Below are 22868 nucleotides of genomic sequence, written 5' to 3' on the forward strand. Positions count from 1 at the left end.
GAATTGTCCAACAACATTTGCTTGCTCTCCAAATATTTCCCTTTCAGCAGAAACTGTAGGGCATTCCTCCACCAAGTGTTCATAGGATTGACACTTAGGACAAAGCTTCACTTGCACTGGTGATTCAGCAACAGCCTGCACTTCATGCATTTTTTTCAGTTCTAGCTCCTCCAATCTTCTTGTCACAGCTGCAAACTTTGCTTTAGTATCATCCTCTTCTTTCAAGGTATACATTCCAGCCTTAGCATTGAAAGCATTCAGTTGAGATTTCATCCTTCCCACTTCTCCTTTGGTTGGTTCATCCCATCCCCTTGAAACTTCAGCTACATAATTCAAGAAATCCATAGCTTCTTACGGATTTTTGCTCATGAAATCTCCTCCACACATTGTCTCCAGAAGTTGCTTCATTGAGGATGACATCCCATCATAAAAATAGCTCACCAATAGTCAAGTATCAAAGCCATGGTGAGGACATGCATTAATAGCTTCCATATATCTTTCCCAACACTCATAGAATTTCTCGTTCTCTTTAGCTGAGAAATTTGAAATTTGCCTTTTCAAGCCATTTGTTCTATGAGTAGGGAAAAATTTCTTAAGGAATTCAACTTGTAAGTCAGTCCAAGTATGGATACTCCTTGGCCTTAAAGAATTAAGCCAAATTTTGGCTTTATCCTTTAAAGTAAAAGGAAATAACTTAAGCCTCATCAAATCAATTGAAGCTCCTCCCTCTTGGAATGTATTACAAACTTCTTCAAATTCCTTGATATGTGCATAGGGATTCTCACTTTCCATTCCATGGAAAGTTGGTAGAAGTGGAACAATATACGGTCTGATCACTAGCTGCTCTGTAGGAGGTATTATACATGATGGTGCACTCATACGAGGTGGGTGCATACGGTCCCTCATTGATCTAAATTCATTGAGATTGTCTTGACGAACTTGGTGACTATGCTGATCTTCAGGTGTAGTTTCCATGATATTCAAGCTCAATTCCAATTCCTTAGTATGAGGTGATTCAATTCTAACAAGCCTTCCTTTACTGCCACGTATCCACTTTGGCATACACAACTAGTATCTAACTGAAACTAAAATGAAAACAGAGGACAACAAAAAGAAAACAGGGCTACAAAGACAAAATAAAACTAAGCTAAATTTAAAAGCTAAATTTAAGTTATGAATCAATAAAAGGAAAATAATGAGAATTAATAAAGCTAAAGAAACTTTACCACACTTGTGATGAAAATCACAAGTACACTGAAATAGTATCACTGATTCTTGACACCTTCCCCGGCAACGACGCCATTTGATTCATGCCTAATTAGTGTCTCAGCTGGTTCGTGTCCAGATGGTGCTCCTTGATGGCGAGAGTAATCAACAATATTTATAACCTATAACACCATAAACTAGGGTAGCAAATACAAAGCTACTATAGCATAGTGGCTCTAGGATCGTTCCACTGGGAAGGGTACTCAAGTTGAAAATGATACCAATTCAAAGTGAATTGGTGCTGTTTCATTTCAAAATTAGCTTAAGGAATAAAACACAAACTTTGGTTGAAAAAGGTTTGAACTTAGATTAACTACACAGCAAGTGATGAAAATTACTTAAGAAGAAAAGCATTCCTTGGAGATTCAGGTTTACAGGGGAGGTTCCTCATGCAAAAGCATAGCTCCGGTCACTTGGTTCAATTCCTCACATTAGAGAATTAACATAAAGTCAATTTTCTAACAGGTGCTGCATAAATGCATCCCTCAATTGGATTTCAGCTTTAATTCTCTCACTGATGCAACTTGCAATGGTTTGAGCCTCTCACTTGGCCTTTACCATTCAAGGTGATCTTTAACCTTGGATTACCCGTCAAAAGCTCGCAAGAGGTAACTAATGGATGTCTCCTAAGAGTCCAAAAGCTTACCAAGTGTTGGCTATTCTAGAAAATCCTACCTGCAAGTCACCTACCAAAGGCTCGCAAGGGGTAAACTAGTGCATCTCCATGGTTAGAGATCACTTGCCTTACCAAGTGTTGGCTCAGGTGACTCCAAGGTGTTTTAAGTTAACTAAAAACATTAGAAACCATTCACGGGACACACTTACTCTTCATTCATAGCTGAAACCACAAAGCTTCTGATTGATGCACTTGGAACCTTTCTCGGCAACCTTAACTCCAAGGAACTAAAAAGTTTAGTTACTCATTCTCTGGGGAAAACTCCTCAGAGAGTGCATAACTTAGTAAAATAAGTAAAAACACAATCAAAGAGAGAAGGTAAGGTAGAAAAGAGCTAAAGCTCTATGTATTTCTTTCTTTGAAACTTTACAAAAGGTTCATCACTCTAACACCCTCAGAACAGGCTCCTCGGGCTCCCTTTATACCAAAATCACATTGAAAGCTATTACATGGATATTTTTGCCAAATTCCTAACTTATATACTAAGGAATCCTATCACTGGTGACTTACAAGGAGAATTTGGGCATTTAAGCAACAAAAATCTAATGAAAAATATCTCCAAGTGTCGGTTACAAATATCGGGATGCACTCAGGACCACTTCGCAGGTGAAAAGTGAGGTCTGCGAAATTTCGCAGGTGCACAAGAAGAGCTGCGAAATTTCTTCATAGCATCCTGCTGATTCAACACCTTTGCAAAGTGGACTTCCATCTTATGGTGTTTGGCTTCCATCGCGTCATGAAGCTTCAGGGGAAATCCATGACACTGTGCAAAAAGGCTGCGAAACCATTCCGCAACAAAAGGCTGATTCCGCAGCACTTTTCTGAAGCCTTCCTTTAGCTTGGAGCAGTTGTCTTCCAAAGGCTGTAGCTTTCTCATTTCAAATCCAAATTGCATACGGTTTGAGGCATTGGATTGTTGAGTTCCTAAGCTTTCAAATGACATATTGTATGCATGAATTGGACATCAGGAAGTGCTCCAAAAGTAGCTGCAGTGACTGTCATCAAGAATGCTCCATGACTGATTTCTCTTTGCTTCCCCTTTGCATTCCAGACTCGTTTAAAGCAAAAGTGCTTCAAGGCTTTGATTCTTCATTCCTCTAAGCTTCCCATTGCTTGCCAAGGATTCCATATAACTCTCCTCAATCTCATAGTGCTTTGGTGATCAAAATACTAACAAAAACACCAAAACTTACACATTTTGATTAGAATTAATAGAAAGGGACCTTAACATGCTAATTGGGTTAAAAGGCACTAACTACTACTCAAAAGTGTTTAAAAGGATTAATTAAAAGCTATCAAATAGCACTTTTTGAGTAGTAATCATTAACCCGATAGAATGTTAACTGGACTAAAGCTATTATTGGTAAGTTACGAGCACCCTTAAGGACACCATTAAAAACTTTAGACATGTTAGTTGTCATAATCCCATATCTCCACCCACCATCATGTGAGTGCCCATTTTTCAAGAGGAATATGCTCCAACCAATTTCTAGCCTCGACATTTATTTGAGCAATTGTATCCATGTGAGAAATAAAAATTTTAACTTTACTCTCCATAGCAGCCCTGCACATGAGATCCTTTCAAGTCTTATATTTGAACTTTGTGTTGAAGTTACTCGCTAAATGACACATGCAAAATCTATAATAAGCATTTGGCTCAGTCCATCTCGAATATGTTTCATTTACAACAACTATAATGTCAGGATGACAATCAAAGATTAGACACAAGCCTTTCCTTTGTGTTACTCCAACTCTAATACATGCCAAAAACCAACTCCAACTATCTCTATTATCTCATTATGTATTGGCAAATGCAAGTGGGAACATTTGGTTATTACCATCACATCTCATAGCAATCAGCAAAGTCCCTTTATATTTTCCATACTAAATACCCAAAAAACACGCTAAAAATTTTCTTCATTTGGGTTGTTTCCAGGAACCATTTTGGAATACACAATACATCTAGGATTTGACTGCTCCAAAGTAAGAAAGAAACGGGGCAACTCTGCATAAGACTTGTACCAATCACCAAATAATCGAGTCATTACTTTCTTTTTTGCGTTCATTGTTTTTTTATAAGAAATTTGATAACCAAATTGTTCAAACAACAACTTAAATTACAGCAACTGTAATGGTCATTTTTGCCTTCACCAATGTTTCAATAAACTCAAATACAAAGCTAGAATCCAATTGAGAATTATCTTGATTTATACATGGATTAACACATGTATGAGAACCTTTGTACTTTGTGATTCTAAACATACCTATATCTTTCACCGTCATTGCCCTTAGTCGTCATTGGCACTCTGGTGTTGTTTTACATTTAAGAACTAACGCACTTACATTTGATCTATAAACAATAAACTCTTGGTGCGACTTTATGGAAAACATCTTCACAACATGTTGCAAATTTGATTTTGAGGAAAATATTTGGCCAATTGATAACTCCCCATCAACATTTCCTAAAGTTGGATTTTTCCACGAAGTCCAATCACTTACAAGACAATTAATTGCCCCGTCCATATTTAAAAATTGTTGTGAAGGTGGCATATGGTACAAAACAGGTGCAAATGTTGTCTCCAGGTTGTCATTAGAGATATTAACTTGGGTACCACGTGGGGAGGCAACTGGTGATGTGTTTTCAACCTCAAACTCGACCTCAGGATTATTAGACCTATCACCAACTTCAAGGTTCACATATCTTGTTTTTTCAAATTCCACAACTTGTTGGACTTTCATCAAATCAATATTTTCTCTTTCACAATAATTTTCATCATCATTAGGTAAATGAATCTCATCTGTATTGATTGCATCATTTCTATCATCTTCCTCATCTCTTTCATTTTTGTCATCAACATCAGTATCACCTACCGACAACCGTGTCAAATGGCCCATTTCATTACTCAAATGATAGTGATTGGGAGTTTGCTCGATGAATAATTGAACTGAAGACATTTTGTATTTCGATGGCACCACTAGCATACGTGCAACATTCCGATCATTTCTAATCACTAATGGTTGAAATTTGTTCATTTCAATTGGATGTTGACATTTCAAGACCAAGTGATAGTGTCTGTCAACACCAATGATATCATATATCATGTTCAACAACACCATAAAGGTCGTATGAATGGGCACATCTATAGGCTCAATCCCTACATTATTCCCAATATATCTCAAATCCATTTTTGTCCTCAAAATTGTTCCATTCCAATAACATAGCACTTCTACCGTGGAATCAATCATAATTGCCTTCATAAAGATAATAACAAATGGTTATTATATATATAAAAAAAAATATTTATTCAAGTAAAAAATAATACTTTACTATCAACAATTCATAAAAGACAAGAATAAACCAAATAAATATTAGAATATAACAAAGCTTTATGTCTAAATACCAAGTTCAACTCAAATGAAAGTAATTTATAAGCAAATAAGTGTATAAGTAAAGAATATGATGATATTATGAATTAATATCATGATATCAATAAATATTTCAAAATGAAGAACTCATGGTAGCAAATTAACATGTCATTTTATAGTCAAAAAATAAAATAAAATAGCATAGGGTTTAGGTTCAATTTCTTTTATTGATTTTTAAATAAAAAATCATGAGTATGTCTTAGATGGCCTAAATAATGTCAATAAATTGTAGCATTGGTCATAATACTAAAATCAATATGGGCATTAGGACCCTTGTCTAGGGTGGTAGCATATTCGAAATGGATAAGAATTATTTCATCATTCCCTAAATACTAGCTTCTACCTAATGGTTTCTCCATTGACGATTTGTACAAACACATGAAAAAAATAATAATAAAAGGCTACTAAGGAAGTTCCCCAGGTTCCAATAACATATATCACATCTAAAAAGACAAGTCAACTAACTCTATTCTATAGTTCTTAAAAATTGTTTTTAATTGTTTTTAAGAACAAATTTATGTTCGAGAATTGAAATATGAAATACAATTTGCTCAACTTATTCTTCATAAAATTACAACATACTTATATACAATACAAAAATTTATAAAATATTTTTAGAAAACTATCTAATGGTAATTTTCTTGTTTGGATGTTGAGAAACTGTTGTGCTTAATACTATGTCTATTATTGCGTAATTTGACGTATTTTATTTTATTTTATTTTTTGGTCCAATAAAGTGTTTTACATGTGTTTGGGTTACTAACACATTTAGTTTATTTTTCTAACTTGATAATTAGGATGAGATTAATTTTTAATATTTCATTGATAAAATTAAATTAATATTTTTATAATAAAAATTAAATTAATATTTTTATAATAAAAATTAAATTTTAAAATAAATATTTGTTAAATATGTTAATTTTTTTACAACTAAAAAAAATTCATAATTAATAGAATGAAACATGAGATTATGACAACTTAATGACTTATTGTATTACTTCTTTATTTCTTTTCCCAATTCAAAGTACAAGATTAAGCTTCCAAATTTCACTTAAATCTTAATTGGATTTTCAATTTTTTTTTTTCCAACATTTTCCTCATATAGCTAAACTAGCGCCATTTTCATATACTGGCCTCGAAAAATTACTCAGAATTTATTCAAACACAAGCATAAAAGGAAAAAGAGGTTTTTCAAGTAGAAGCTAGATGTTATACCTTTTCCAAAAAAAATAAAGAGAGAATTACCCAATAGGATAGGCTGGAAAGAATAATTACTAGGAAGGTTTACTCATCCTAAGAATTTTTAAAGGACAATTTTACCTTTGAATATGTTTTCTATATTATTTATAAATAAATTTGAGATTGTCAATGATGTGGGGCCCATACATGATGATAAGTACAGGTAATAACAGTACATTTCTCAAGCCCGAAAAAATTATTTTTCACTTTTGAACAATCAAGTGACTGTTTAAAAAAAAATTTCAAAAAACAATTGAGATTTTTTAAAGAACCTTGTAAAAAAATAATTTTCAATATCTCATAAATAAAAATCATATCCTAAGGTTATTATATCATTTTATATATGGAATATACAATTAAAAACTTTGTTACCATAATAGAATGAATAATTATTTTTTACGAACACTCATCAATTGAATAATATATAAATATTCAATTGACTAACACACACTTATTAAATGAAATAACTCTCAATTATTCATTAGGTAATATATCAAGTGAAAATTTTTTTAAAATAAATAAATTAAATTATGTTGTAATATATTATAATGATAGTGCATTTGTATTGTAAATGTAATGCATTTATGTCGTACCTATATTTCATTACAAAAGTAATAATTTTAAAAATGTTTATTCATACCCAATTGGTATTAACATATCATATCAATATATTAACAACATTCATCTAGTGCATTGAAATTATTTAATAATTTTTGTATATATATAAATTACGAGTTTCGTGAATTCAAATTAATATTTTATTTGGTTTCAAAAATTATTTATGATATAAGTATGTTGTGAAATATGGGATGATCATACAAAATTATCATTTTTATAAAAAAAATTCAAAATTTTTCTAATTAGGTTTTATTGTAATATAAGTGTATTTATATTGTAATTATAACATATTTTTGTTGTATCTGTATTTTATAATAAAAATAATAATCTTGAAGATCACTTTTTATACCTTATTAATATTCAACATATCAAATGTATTAACATCATCCACTCAATGCATTGAGAAAAAAATATTATATATGAAAATTAAGGGAAAAAAAAAAACATTATGCAAAGGAAAAAAAAATCATATAAATTTTTTAAAATTATTTTATTATAAAAATAAAAAATGATTAAACATCATCCATCGTTTTCTCATTCTTTTTAGAAAATTAAAATGCAATTGCATGTTTTAGCAGTGCTGATAACCTGGATATTGATGACATGCTATTTTAATATACTGAGCCAGAAGAATGAGCGTATGAAGATCATACCCAAACAAGAAACATTACATACTAAGTGATTATTATCAATATTCTAACTTCCACATATTAAATAAATTGCCCACCAAAGGTTTAACCCAGAATAATGTAATGAATGCTAGATCCCATGCGATATACGCTACAATCAAGAGTCTAGGGAAAAAATGTTTGCGTAACCAACTAGTAACCGATCAACATAGGGAGGAAGCTCATGTATTCATCACATTCAGCAACATTGATGCCCCAAAATTAAAATAGTGTAACCAAAAGCAGGGAAAAAGGAAAAAAAAAAACATTAAAACCCATGACAGTATTTTGATGATACCTTGATCACCCTTAAAACATTAACAGTGTCCAGCAAAAGGGTGTACTGATGTACTCAAGACATATAAAAGGGTGCCAAAAGACAAAGAATAAGAACAAAGAAACAAAAAACATAACAACTCCTTCCCTTTACTTAGAGTTTACCCAATCAAAAGGTTTTCCATAGACATTGACACCTATATTAACCAACGATAACCCACTCCAAAATTAAATATAAAAGACATTTGGAGTAGTTGATCTGACTATTTCACATTGTCAAGCGACTTATCAGCATTTGCATAAGCAACCAAGGTACCGAATTCAAATGATCTCTGAAACCCTATACATTACTAAATGTTCCCGCAACTTGAAACACAGGTGGCCATTATGTTTGCAGAAAGTAATCAGCATTTGTAGTGTACAATGGTCGTCCTCCTCCTAAAGACCAATCAACCTTCACGGAGAAACAAAATGAAAAAAATCTATTTTCTTATTCTTTCTTATTTTAATTTTCCAGAGAAAATTTCATTTATTCCCAAAAAAAATCATTTTCCCCATAAACTTCAACAAACGTTTGCATCTTAAGGGCTTGAATCTTTGGATGATAACAAACCATTTTTTCTAAAATAGCAGTGAAGGACATAAACAAAAGAGAAAAGCAAAAGCAATGGGAAAAAAATATTTCTGAAAACCAAGATTACGGGATAGGGAAAAAAATGGGAAAATGCCAAAAACTTTACATAAAACAAGCCAAAAAGAAGATTGGGACCAACCTCAACCTTGATGCTTTGTAGCTCCAACAATGCACCAAGGCTAGGGTTTAAAAAGAAAAATTGAATAGAGAACGGGATGGGAAGTTGGGAAAGTAAACAAAAATAGCATAAAAATGGTTTTTATGCTTATGTGGACAGATAAGGGCTACTTTGAACAATAGTTTTGGAAAAAGCCCACATTTAATATTAAGTTTGGGAAGAAGCCCATTTTGGCCCAAAACTCAAAGTTCAAAAGCAACGCTACAATCTAAGATGACCTTTTCCATGCAATCATTAAGCTAAGCCAACCTCCATCATGACATTTAATGCGGTAAGACTCCTTTCATAATTATGATGGTGACACAACTATACCTCCTCAAATTCTTTTAATGTGTGTAAGGATTTTCATTCTTTCCTCCATAAAATAGAGTTAGCAATTGAATCATTTCCAATTCAAGGTTTATTTGAATAACATCTAAGGGTAAGTTCAAGTTGGAGGGAATACTAACCTAAGTGGACTATAAGTAATTTCTTATATTCCTAAGAGGTTGATTGTTTGGGTCGAATCCTTCATTCATCATATTTCTAATATTGTTACCGACATTTGGATTTTGAAAACAAGTTCCTAAGGGTTGCGGTTTGATATGATTGGGGAAATTGATGACTCAGAGTTACCTATTTAAATAAGGTCCCTCCTATAAAATGTTTCTCCAATACACCATTTCACCATAGTAGAAAAACTTATAATATTGGATCTAACAACTAAAAGTAAAAGTAGAAAAAAAAAATTTCAAAGAAAGAAAAGTAAGTAATAAAAATAAAATAAAACTAGCTAACATGTACTAAAGATGGGTGGAGATTTGGTGAAATATACCTATTGAGCTACTAAAATAGTAAGCCTATATCCGAAAATACCTATAATATCTTCAATGTTGAAAGTTCCCTAACAATAATGCCAATTTTTTGTTCGTGCATTTTTCATTTAAAAGTTTTAAAAGCATTTTGCAATGAAAATTTATGAAAAGAAATTAAACTAGATTAGTCATTAAAACTCTCAATTCTTGAATCAAAAATAAAAAATAATAATAATTGTACAACAATTAGGTTATCTCCATAGGGAACTTTGAATTGGCAGCAATAGAGAAACAAGTTTTCAAGGTATGAGTGCTAGTTGGGAGCTCAGAAAAATGATTTTATAAAAGAAAAAGAGAATTTAAAAGACAAAAAAATTAAAAGAAAATAATCTCTAAGAGTAGATAGTCATAGGATTTCCACTATCAAATTCAACTCACTAATAGGGCATTGAACTTGTGCTTATGACTTTAAGTTCATGCCAAGAGTTTATACTTAAGAATGACCCTACTGGACATGAGTAAGAACCACCTCAATACAAAGCAACTCACTTTCACTACTCTATTTTGGCAATAAAATGGTTTCCTTTTCATGTCAGTCGGTTTATGCTTGACTTGTGGCCCTCATAACTACTGTAGCATACAATTTCCTCCTAATGGTTACTCCTTCTAGTCATTGCAATCACTATTAAAAACTAAATTATTTTAAATCATGCATAGATAAACCAAATGGTGAGCAAAACTGGGATATGGGAAACCTCAACTCCTTTCACCCCTTGGAGAATTAAAAAATACTTCATCATGCTGAAATTTAAGAAAAAAAAACAAGAAATATGGATTTGCAAGTTAAAACTAGAAGACTAGAAATATAGATTAAATTAAAAAATTAAAAATGCTTTAAACATAAAATCTAGGAAGGGTTAGAAAAAGGCAAGATTACAAGTAAAACTAAGTTACTCCTACTACTCCTAAGAAAAGAATGACTAACTTATTTTCTCCCTCTTATTCCAACTACTCCCAAGCCACTCTGTCTGGAACTACCTTCAACCCATGCCAAGGATCTCATTGTTAATGGAATCATCATTCTTAATGTGTTAATATAGAGTTGGTGACTGCATTTTTTTTTCTTTCTATGTAGTCAACATGGGGGTGATTTTGACAATACAACTAAAGTCCTTGAGGCGAGAATGGTTGTGTTGCCCCAATGGGCATGCTAATTATTGGAAAAATCATCAAGTACGTAGTATAGAAATACCAAAGCAGTGTGAAGGTGCAAGTGATGTCCAAGGATGTTCTTGGTCATTACTACAAGAGATGCGTGTTAAGTTCTTAAGAAGGTGTGTTGCATGGGCGTTCTACTAGCTTAGACAGAGAAAATGTGCTTCCTGGCTCAACTCACTTAAAAGGTGTGCATTAGTGAGGTGCACAATTTGATTCAACACACTTGAAAAGTGCACTAGAGAGGCCTTGTGCACATAGTTTTCCATGCACACTTAAGAGGTGCATTGTATAGACTAACACTCAAGAGAGTGCTCTATATAAGGGTTTTACACACCTAAAAGGTGAGCAATCTCTTTATGCTTCCCTAATTAGCTATTTCAGTCATTATAAATTCCTAGGAAGGCTCTAATACACCAATAATGCCTTAAAAGCTATAAAATTCCCACAAAAAGCATCACAAGTATTTTTCTAAGGTACTAACAATAAGATAAAGCATTTAGCTAATTATGAGCTTCTCAAATACACTAAAATATACTCTTTACAGTCATCCAAGTGTTAAGTTCTAGTTTTTATCATGAAGATCCAAGTTATAAGTTCCTTGCAAGTTGATTAGTTATTCATAGTTGGTACATGAACTTCGGTAATTCATCTAAAACTATAGTACACTACCTCCTAATTTGAGGGATGACTTATTTTGGTTAATGGGATGGCTTTTCTATCATAAGTGCATTAATATGCATAGTTATATAATAGACTGGACTTATAGTGAATCATGATATTGGTTCACTAACCTACCATGCAACATGGACTCTTAACCGTGAGAAAATATTAAGCTAGTGTTAAGGTCTTCATTGACTTTGACCTACACCCTAAGGTGGTCATACATTCCCTATCAATTGGGTCATTCTTGATTAAGGTAGATGACAATAGGTATTCTCAAGACATAGACCATGATATCTCATAGATTTGAAATAGTTTGTCCTCTTAAGTAATGTTAAGGATGTTTGATCATGAAATATGTGGTGCCTTAGTAATTACTTAAGTGGAATTTGACAAATTTTCTTTATTAACTAAAATATGTTAATTGATCACATAATAAGAGGATATGAGACTTTAGGATTATAGAGACACTTTTAAGAAGATGATAACATATACCTCATTAGATTACAGACACCAATTCATGGTAAGTCTACAGGTAGTAGATAGTATGTCACGAACAAGATGAATTGATTAAATTGGATGTAAGTAGTTCCTTGATGTAATAATATAAGATATTAAAGTGCAATTAATACTCTTTAGTGGAGTGTTAAGTCAACTTCAAAATTGAATATAAGGTAGCCAGTATTTTCTTATGAATCTTAGTAGCCCCCACTCAAGCTCACAATCTTTCTTGGCACAAAGGTGTGAGTGAAAATAAAGATATAATCATATGTATGCATAAGGGCATTTCGGTAAAGTACAAGGTTACACAAGAAATTATTATTATTATTATTTATTTTGAGGCTTTATGGAGAATTAATCATTTATGTACACAAGGATGTTTTGGTAAAAGCGCAAGGTTGCACACGATTTTATGATTAATTATTTTTGTTTATCAAGATTGGACTAATTAATTAATTGGAGTTCATCATGACTAATTAATTTATTAAGACCAATGGGTTAAATTAAGTAACCCAAGTTTACGTTAGACCAAAGTCACTTAAGCATATTAAAGAGTCTATATAAACTTCATGGGTTTTAGGGTTAGACTCTAATCTTTAGATAATTAGTCTTCCAGAGACCTAGCTTCCTCAACTCTTTCCTCTTTAGGTGTATAGCCATTGTACACAAGTGTCATAAATTAAGCAATGTGCCATTGAGTGTAAGATTATGAGGTTATGGGATATATTCTATAAAAGGATTTGGGTTTAGGAACATTCAAATTCTAGGTAAGGTTTCTAACACACCCTATGAGGCCAAAGTTTTAATTTGTATCGTTTTTGTTATTCCTAAGATCTTAGATGCATGCACCCTAAAACCTAAATAGATATTGGATCGTCGAACACTCTTCATGTTGCTCATGTTACATCAATAAGTTAGTTCCAACAAAACAAAGTATATCTTATTACAACTAAGTATATATCAATCATGAGTAACAAGTTTCGATCAGAATTTCTCATATTCAAGTTCATACATAACAAGACTGTGAATTCTTATGACTTCACATCTCAATTTATTTTAAATATCATGTACAATAAATATGTTTGCTTAATTAAGTTTTGCATGGAGAATTAGAACAGAATTTTTAGACAAAACTTCTCTAACTATCACAACAAATTTATTGTCTCTAATTTTTAGTTTTTTCCCTTGGTTTCCCCGCAATTGAGTCTCTAGTTTTCTCAAAGAAAGATTTGCTATATACATTCTATTTTTTCTCAAAAATAAAGAGATAAAAGCTAGCAACTAATTATCCTCTAAAAGCTACTACCAAATGTTTAGTTTTAAAACGCTCTAAGTGTCCTACAATTAACTGATTTCTCACACCTATTTCGGCCCCTTTTATATTCAATTTTAAGGTGGCAAATGACTTTTATTACAACCAAGTAGATTAATAAAAAATTTTGAACTCTCAGCCACACACTCAAACAAGCAACTAACTAAGCTATTAACTTACTAGCCACTAAAAGAATTTGCAAAGAAACTCAACTTACTCTTAATAATATTTGATGTTGAAACGACATATGAAATATGGCCATATCTTAAAGAGTATTTGCTTCCTATCACAGTTAATTAAAAAAAAATCAGAAAAATTGTTAATGACTCTCAAAAAGGGGTCATGGTCCCTTGAAGAATATTTAAGAAACTTAAAAAATATAGGTGACAATCTTGTTGCAATCAAAAATCCAAATTCAGGCCAAGACAAAGTTTTCTAACTTGCTCATAGCTTAGGACAAAGGTACAAAAAATTTCAACTTGTTGTGCTTACTAAATCACCTTATGGTTTAGCCAATTCATGATAGCTCTTCAAGGATATGAACAATCACTCATCACCTAAAATTAGGAGAAAACATTCTTAGAGCATGCACAACAAGTTTTCTTTGGACAATGAGGTTATGGTCAAGATGGTCAAGTGGGGTAGTAGAAATTTCAATGAGGGGAGGAGGATTCATACTCTTTGGGCACTATAATGACAATCATAATACTCAAAACAATGACAAAATTCTCAAATGGCCAAATAACAACACAACTCAATCAAAATAAAGACATCAATTACAATGCCCTATTGACTCAAATAATGGTAGTAAAGTAACTTGTCAAATCTATAGAAAACCAAATCATCTCGCTATTGACTATTGGTATAGATTTGATTATTCCTACCAATATATAGATTGTTTTAGAGTTTGTATTGAAGGTATTTCAGGTTACTTTTGTTAGTTTACGACACAGACAAACAGTAGTCACCTGAGACAGCTTGAAGAAGAATGGACAAATATAAGCTTGAAGAAGAATAATCCAACATTCATCCACAAGACTTATAGCAAACATTTCATCCCTAGCAAGACAAATAACAAATCAATCATCCTAGCTAGCTCAGAGATGATTGATGCTTTTGCATTTACAAGGAGTATAAGTACTAATTGCTTTTGGATTTTATGTGCATAACAAGTCCATCTGTACAAGGAATAAGTTCACACATATATATATATATGAATGATTGATCATCTCCAACTTGATACATAATATATCACACTTTCCTCATAAGGAGGCTAGCTCCATTTTCTGGTTCAATAACTAACCTAAACATGGGGGAGTGTTGATATGCTGGTGAGAGCGAGAAGCAAAACTTTGATAGAATGAGGGACAAAATCACCTTCAGTTCTACCATGGCAAAGTGCTGGCCAACACAGATGCGCATCCCCATTCCAAATGGCATATAAGCCTGGGGAATTTTACAAGCCCCTTGGATTCCATTGGCAAACCTTTCTGGATTGAACAGGTTCACATCAGCCCCCCATACATCAGGATTCTGGTGCAGTGTCGGAACTGGAATCCAAATTATTGCATTTTTTGGAACTAAAAGGTCTTTGAACTTCACATCTTCAAAGGCTTCTCTTGCCACAAATGATGACACCGGATAAAGTCGCAATGTCTCCTGAATCACCATAGTTAACTGCAATCAAAATAAGGTTACCATTAGGGCTTTATAGTTCATCTTTCTGTATCTGTGCGGCCATTCCCAGATAGAAACCATCACGTTATCTATATATATGTAAGAGTTGTTGAATCACATACTATTTTCATGTTTCGAAGCATCTCAGCATCAGGGAGGACGGTGCCATCCTTACAAATTTCAAGCACCTCAGCACGAGCGCGAGCTTGCCAATCTGGATTTGCAGCTAGTAATATTAAGGCCCATGTTGCGGTTGTGGCAGTGGTCTCATGGCCAGCAAAGTATACGTTCTTGCAATTGTCTACTATGAACTTGTCCGAACTCATATTCACAAAGGGTCTATCATACTCAGCATAAGCATTCTTGGCAGCCTCAAGTATCATTTGCAAAAGGTCCTTCTCACCGTGTTGAGCCCCAATTCGTTCTTTTACCACGTTGATTATCATCGAGTCGATCTCTTTCTCCAACCTCCATTTCAGTCTATTACTTTTGCTTGGCAAGTGACTAAAGCATTTCATCATAACATCAATTTTAGCTATTGTCCTTGACAACTTGTTACAAGTATCTAAAGAACGGATGAGTGTTGTAAGAATTTAATGAAGCTTACATATAAAGATATATGATCTTACCTAATGCCAAGAACCCCAAAATGGAGGAATCCATCGGACATGACCGTTTGAAGAGTTCGAAGCTTTACGAATATGTCTTTCCCTTGGGAATAACTGCTTCCAAAGCAAGCTCTTGAGATTATATCTGCAGATAAACTTCTCAAGTCCTCATCAACTCTAATATCTGCAAACCCTTCCTCTTTTTCAATTCTACTCTCCCAAGATCTTAGCACTGAGGTGGTAGAATCCACCATTAACTTCACCATTCCCTTTAAGAAGAAGTGTGTAAATGATTTTTCGTGAAAAGATCAATGAACATATAATCCTTCACATTAAACTGTAAGATTCCAACAATCAAATTTCACTGGTGTTCATATAAAATTATCCCCTTGTTCATTTTCAACAATATGCATTAGCTCTATGAAATGCAATGCATTAGCTCTACTTTGGACTACTTTTGAGGTTACCAAAGTATGAAGAGGTAGCACTTATGGGAGGAGATGGATAAATAAATTTACCTTAACCTTGTCCATGTACAACTCAGGAGCAATGATCTTCTTCTGGTAAGCCCAACTTGCACCACTTGATGTCAGAATGCCACTCCCAAACAGAGCCTTGCGCTCCTTGGCTAAAAAAGAAGGTTTTCCTAGACTCAAAGAAGTGCAGAGGCTTATGTGTTTCACCATCTCTGGATCTGTTATGCATAGTAGCTGTGCATTTCCAGTTGAATATGTGAATGTTGGGCCTGTATATTTGTCACCAATGTCACACATCAAAAAATTTGTGAAGAGAGTGAACAACTTACCCAAAGGAAAAATTGGGATGTGCCACATAAAAGGAAAGTTCCTAAGCATTTAAAATAAAGGGTGACTCTTCCATTATGTTTAATTTATTTTAAAAAGATAAAAAAATAATAATAATTGTAAAGCCAACAATATCTTAATTTACAAAATAGTGTAACAACATATGTCATAGGCAAATTCCTCAAAAATAAAATTTAAAAATTTAAAAAAAAAAAATGCAAAGGTTGTACTTCATATTTGTTATGTCGAATGAAAAGGGTGATGTATCTATACAAAAAGGTAAATGTGATTATAATGGTAATAGTAACGGGTGATGCATCTATACAAAAAGGTAAATGTGATTATGATGGTAATAGTAACGAATCTTATAAAATGTGAACCTAAATTTTAAAGTGAATTACTAGTTTGAAAAAGATAATATTTGTATAAATTAACAAACATCCATCAATATAAAACATTTTCTTTAGTATATAATTTATTTCGGTAGGTGGATGATGAAAGTTTCATAATTGTACTCTTTCTCTATCCTTTTATTAGTGGATTTTTTAGTGTTGGTGCATTTCATGAACATAAGGATCACTTTAATCGTCGAACCACATTAAATATTTCGTATTTTTTTCTTTATTTTCTATTCATGTGTGTGCATGATTTTGTTAATAGGAAAAACCTTATGCGATGATCAATATCTAATACATGGTAATTAAGCAAATATCACTATTAAAACTTAAATTCTATGATGAAGAATGTCTCTTTTTAAGAAGCTTTGCATGCAATGATATTTTTAGTTATCATTTAGAGGACACAATATAATTGCTAGAATGGGCATAATAAGTCATATAACACCGATATGGGGTTTGTTTCCTTTACCATTCTTCTCATTCCTCTATCCCTACTACGCTTCTTATTTTTTACTAAAAATATCCTCATTTATCTATGATTTAGAACCAAAAAATAAAAACTTATAAAAAATAACAATTTATCAATATCTTTTTTGAAAAAAAAAAAGTCTTCTATCATTATTCATGAGTCTTATATCTAGTGTGAATGTCAACAACATAGATTTTCTCATTCCCGTTCCTACTCATTATATATCCTCACCAAGAAAAAGAAGAAAAACGGTAACATGCAAATCAAAATTTATGAGTTGTATTTAATTCTTGATAAAAAAATTGTTTTCTTATATTTGATTTCACCATAGAAAATATAAAATAAAAATAAAAATCAAATCAAATACAATTAAAATTAATTAAAATTTTATATATTTTAAAATTATTTAATATGTATATAATGGAAAAAAATAAGTTAAATAAGTTTAAAGAAATATAGATAATTCATTGATTTTGAATTTTTTATTTTTTTATTTTTTTTCTTTTGATTTTCCTTTTTCTTCTTTTCCTTTAATTTTCAAAAGAATCAAACATAATCATAATGAAATCATAATTTGTCATAAATGTTTTTATATATTTTTTTATGAAAAATAAACTTGCAATTCTATTGTATATATACTTTAGAAAATTAAAAAAAAAAAGGAAAGAAGGAAAAAAAATAATAGAAGTTAAATCAAACTTATTAATTAGAATCCACTACAAATGTGAGCAGATCGCGGCCGCAATCTCTTGGAGCAGGTGAAAGAACTCAGACTTTAAGCAGCAAATGCACACCACCCAATAAAGCCCATAAAACAATACTAAGCCACCCTCTCTTTTTCTTTCTTTACACCAATTATTCAATGAAGAACATCAAAAACCAACATGGAAAGAAACAAATTCTTAGCCATGCAGCTAACATTCACAATCAGAAATGCCAGAGGAAGAAACAGACAAGCACATGTTGACAAAAAAGATAGCGCCCCACCTTGGTACATAATTGTTTTTTATTCATTTTTGGAGTAGGATGAATTTTCTCACATACCCAAAAATATATATTTATAATTATTGGGCCATGGAAGTAGAGAGGAGCTAGCTTTGAAAATTATTTTTTAAACCTTTTTTGAATTGGTTGTATCTAGACTCATCAAAAAACTTGTCAAGATCTGTGCTAGGTTCCCACATATTGAGAATAAAAAAAATTAAAAAAAAAAAAGGGTTTCTAAAGGTTATGAGCAATCTAATCACAACCTTTTCCACTTGGTCATGTTGATTTTGTAAAAAATTGAATGAAACCCACTTCAGAAATTTCCAAATAATTTATAATTTTTCACAAAATTCAAATAATTAAATTATTTAATCATACTATTTCTTTTACTTTTCAACATAAAAATGGAAACCCATTTCAGATCATTTTTTAAAATTAGTAAAGACCTTGATTTTCTTACACAAAGTCAATGCAATGCCTAAATGCTCCATTCAACACATATGACTTAAAATCAAACTAAAAATAATACCACGGTCGACACACTGAAAGATCGAACTGAAAGGAGAATGAAAGAGAGAGACAGAGTACCATATTTAATTCTCCATTGCCGGATATATGGAAAGACAGTGGAAGGCCAGTCATGGGAAAGAGGAAGATGGTGCTTTGTAGCAGTACATGGAGGTGCCTGGAGTTGGATCTTCTTCATCTCAGCTATATTCCCAATCAGAAGTGAAGGTGAAGGCCCTCTAATCCCTTGCCTTCTAAGCTTTGATTGTAGCCTCCTTGGGTGCAACACCAAAACACCGTACAGATACACAATCAACCCCAGAACACCACCCAACACTACTGACACCACCATCTTTGTAGTTAAACCCAACCCTGCAGCTTCCATTTTTCCTCCTCCGTTCCCTCCCTCTCTCCCTTCTCCTTTCCTTTTCTTTTTTCCTTCTTGTAATATTTTTCTATGAACCCAAACAAACCCCAGAAGGAAGATTTTATAGACCCTTTGAAGGTACAAACACACTACTATTTTATTAATACAAAATAGGCCTCGATGGTACTGATATTAACAGCCGATGATAACTGCAGAACGAGTCAACGACTCACTAAATAATTAATATATATATACATATATATATATATATATATATATTATCATTTACATGGCCGACGTACGTTATTGGTGAGACAAAGTGATTTCTTTGAATACATACAATGAATACCTCTCATGGTCTCAATGATATCATTTATGATATGATGGTGATTCGAATTTGTTTCTTTATGTGATGCATGTCATGGTGATTATGATGTCAACCATGAGGACAGTGATGGGAAATGGTTATCTATATGAGGCATGCCACGTGACGGTGATCTCAATAGTAAACCATACATGTTGAAGACATATGGTTCCAAAATAAGATTAAAAAATTGGATTGGAGGTGACTTTAGGTTTCTCTTGTTTAGCTTCTTTAGATATGGTCTAGATCTTGTTTTACTTGTATTATTTTATGCTAATGGTATCTTACTAAGTATGATAGAAGCACAATTTTTATTTTTTTTTTGTCTTTTTTTCTTATTATTTACATAGTAGTAAACACTAATTAAGCAATTAAAATATAGAACTTCATACCAATTCTTTTGAACAAATAGATAAATAAAGCTTATGCTTTTGGTGATGGTTAAATACCGATCTATTTGGATACATATATATATTTTTAAATTTTATCCTTAAAATCGGTAAAATAGTAATAACTTTTATATAAGATATAACATCAGTTAGAACTTTATATTAATATATATATATAAATATTTAAAAATTAATATATAAAAAAATATTATCTCAAATTTTTATAATTTAAAGTGGTTTTAAGGACATTAAAATCTATACTTTATATACAACATATTCTACTTTTAGAATTTTCTAATTTTAAAAATAAAAGCTAGAAAGTATATCCAAACCCACACTATATTTCTTACTTTTCTTTTTAAAAATAGAAAGTCTTATATAAAATAGAGGAATTGTTTAAATAATAATAATAATAAATACATATCCTATATACTTAAAAACATTTTTTTAAATTTTTATAATTTAAGAAAGTAAAAACAATTGTGATTTTTTGTTTTCTTTTTCCATAAAAAAAATCTTATATTTTATATAAAAAAATTTATTTTTAGAAATATAAAGTAAGTAAAGAAAATAGCCTAAGAGATTTATAATTTGTAAGTTGGTATAGAAAATAAAATAATTTTCCAACATAATAATCACTTTTTTGTATTGTTTATGTCGATTTTATTCCAATTTTGTGTCCTCAATATATATTTGATTATAGAATTGTAATTTGATTTTTTTTTTTTTTTTTTTTTTTTTGTGTGTGTCCACTCTCATCACACACAATCCATCAAAATCTACATAAAGTTATTCCAATTTATGATCATAAGTGACCTAAAGATTTATTTATCTATAAAGTACATGCAAACACTATAAACTAAAATCCTATTTTTATACTTAAGACATTTTCATTATTTTCCATTCTCAAGATATATAAAGGAATACTCAAATACATCATCTAACCATCTTCATTTTTTTCAATCTAGGAATAGTTAGGTCACATTTTAGTAGATTATCTTATGTGATTTAAAGTTGGTAAAAAAAAAAAAAAAACATGTGGTTTTTAGCCATCCAAGTTTGATTTTTCAATCTAGGAATAGTTAGGTCACATTTTAGTAGATAATCTTATGTGATTTAAAGTTGGTCAAAAAACATGTGGTTTTTAGCCATCCAAGTTTGAAGTTTTGAACATTGGATATACACCCAAAAGTCAATATCTTCATGAGGACGCAATCGTAGGGTTTGTGGGGTATGAGGTAACAACCATCAAGATAATAATAAAAAGTATTTGATTGAAGGGGTGGTTGAAAACATAACATCCAAATTTTAATTTTTCATTAGTTTTTTTACCTCATTTTTAAAAATGTTTTTATTTTTTTATATAAATTTTTTATTTTAATTTTTATATAAATATTTAAAATGATAAAGGGTATTTATAAATTACAAAATTTATTATAATTTTATTTTTATATTAATCTTAAACTCAATTTTATCTTTAAATTTTAAAACGTAGTACATTTGACTTTTTTTTGCTCACTCATTCCCTTTGAATTTTAATTTTTCCTGTTTTGCATTTTACATTTTATATTATTATTATTATTATTATTTTCTTTTTATTTTTTTCTTTTTTTTTTCCCTTCTCTCTCTTTCTTTCCGTACCTTTCCCAACACTCCACCCCCTGTCTCTCTCATGCCCATACCCCATGTGATACCCATAACCCCCACCCTCCACTCCTCTCCTCTCTTCTCTTCTTTTTTACTTTTTTTTCTTTTTCGAGCCTTTTTTGTTTTCTTCAGACTATTTTTAGTAGGAGACCCCATTTTTTGTTTCAGCCCTTCTTCATCCTCTCCCGCGGACCACACTTTCAGTCAAACACTCCACTGCTACATGCCCCCTCTTCCTTTCCCCATTTTCTCCTATTTTCATCCTTCCATTTCTTCTTTCCTCTTCCTTTTTTTATTTTTATTTTTTTATTAATTAATTAATTAATTTATTTATTTATTTATATTTTCCATGAAACCCATCTCCATGCCATGGTCGACTAGTCATCACCGGTGAGTTGTTGTCGACGATGCTATCTCCAATAGCCCACATCCACTCCATCCACTTATCTCTCACCTCACCACTCCCTCCCTCTAATTCTCTTATATTTTTATTTTATTTTATTTTTCCATCTCAACAAATTGTCACCCAAAACACACTGCCACGCCAATTGTGGTTTTTTAATCGGGAGAATTGTGTTTTGGGCGGTTAAGCCCAAAAATTAATATTTTATCTATATATCATGCATATTTGAGTAATGTTTTTTTTAATAATATTTTTTTGTTTTTTATTTTTAAAGATATTGAATCTTGTTACTCTTATTATAAATAATGATAAAAATTTTAAGATTTTTCATCCAAATATTTTTTATCTTTTTGTATTTATCTTTTAGTTTAATTTTTAATTTTTATTTTAAATTTATATTACTCTTTCATTTATATTTTTCTCTTATTTTTAATTATTTTTTATATTTTCTACATTAACCATATTTTAAAAAATTTAAAAATTAACTATCACTTCACTTTACTATATATATATATATTCTTTTAGCTTTTAAATTTTTAATGTTTTTATTTTAAAATTTTTAAAAAGATAAATTTATTGAAAAAAAAAACTAAGATGTGAAGTTCTAATATTATATTAATAATTTTTCTTATCTAGATAGATTAATGCAAAGTATTTTGACTTACAACAAGAAAATTGTCAATACAATTTGATAAAACAAAAACTATGAATAATTAAGGAAAATACCCAAAAGGGGGGAAGGGGGGGGGGGGGGGGGGGGGGGGGAAGAATTGGGTTTTTCAA

At 31.4% G+C, this 22868-nt stretch overlaps 1 protein-coding gene across 1 annotated transcript; it reads right to left on the bottom strand.

The window, feature by feature from the left end:
- Window positions 1-14538: 14538 nt before the first annotated feature.
- Window positions 14539-19354, bottom strand: LOC117931658 (cytochrome P450 714C2-like). Its single transcript, XM_034852657.1, has 5 exons — window positions 18997-19354; window positions 16270-16496; window positions 15773-16020; window positions 15266-15647; window positions 14539-15143 (listed from the first exon to the last, which is right to left on the bottom strand). Exons 1-5 carry the CDS (start codon window positions 19298-19300, stop codon window positions 14718-14720), a joined length of 1587 nt encoding a protein of 528 aa, XP_034708548.1. The 5' UTR covers window positions 19301-19354; the 3' UTR covers window positions 14539-14717.
- Window positions 19355-22868: the final 3514 nt, after the last annotated feature.

The sequence above is a fragment of the Vitis riparia genome, chromosome 15, assembly GCF_004353265.1.
Source record: "Vitis riparia cultivar Riparia Gloire de Montpellier isolate 1030 chromosome 15, EGFV_Vit.rip_1.0, whole genome shotgun sequence".
Lineage (NCBI taxonomy): Eukaryota > Viridiplantae > Streptophyta > Magnoliopsida > Vitales > Vitaceae > Vitis > Vitis riparia.

What these genes read in the sequence shown, in the direction of transcription:
- LOC117931658 (XM_034852657.1), bottom strand. Translation starts at nt 19,300, where the DNA reads ATGGAAGCTGCAGGGTTGGGTTTAACTACAAAGATGGTGGTGTCAGTA. An exon ending in TGTACATGGACAAGGTTAAG is followed by an intron (nt 16,021 to 16,269) that starts GTAAATTTATTT and finishes TTCTTCTTAAAG; the next exon opens with GGAATGGTGAAGTTAATGGT. An exon ending in TTTGGGGTTCTTGGCATTAG is followed by an intron (nt 15,648 to 15,772) that starts GTAAGATCATAT and finishes GAAATGCTTTAG; the next exon opens with TCACTTGCCAAGCAAAAGTA.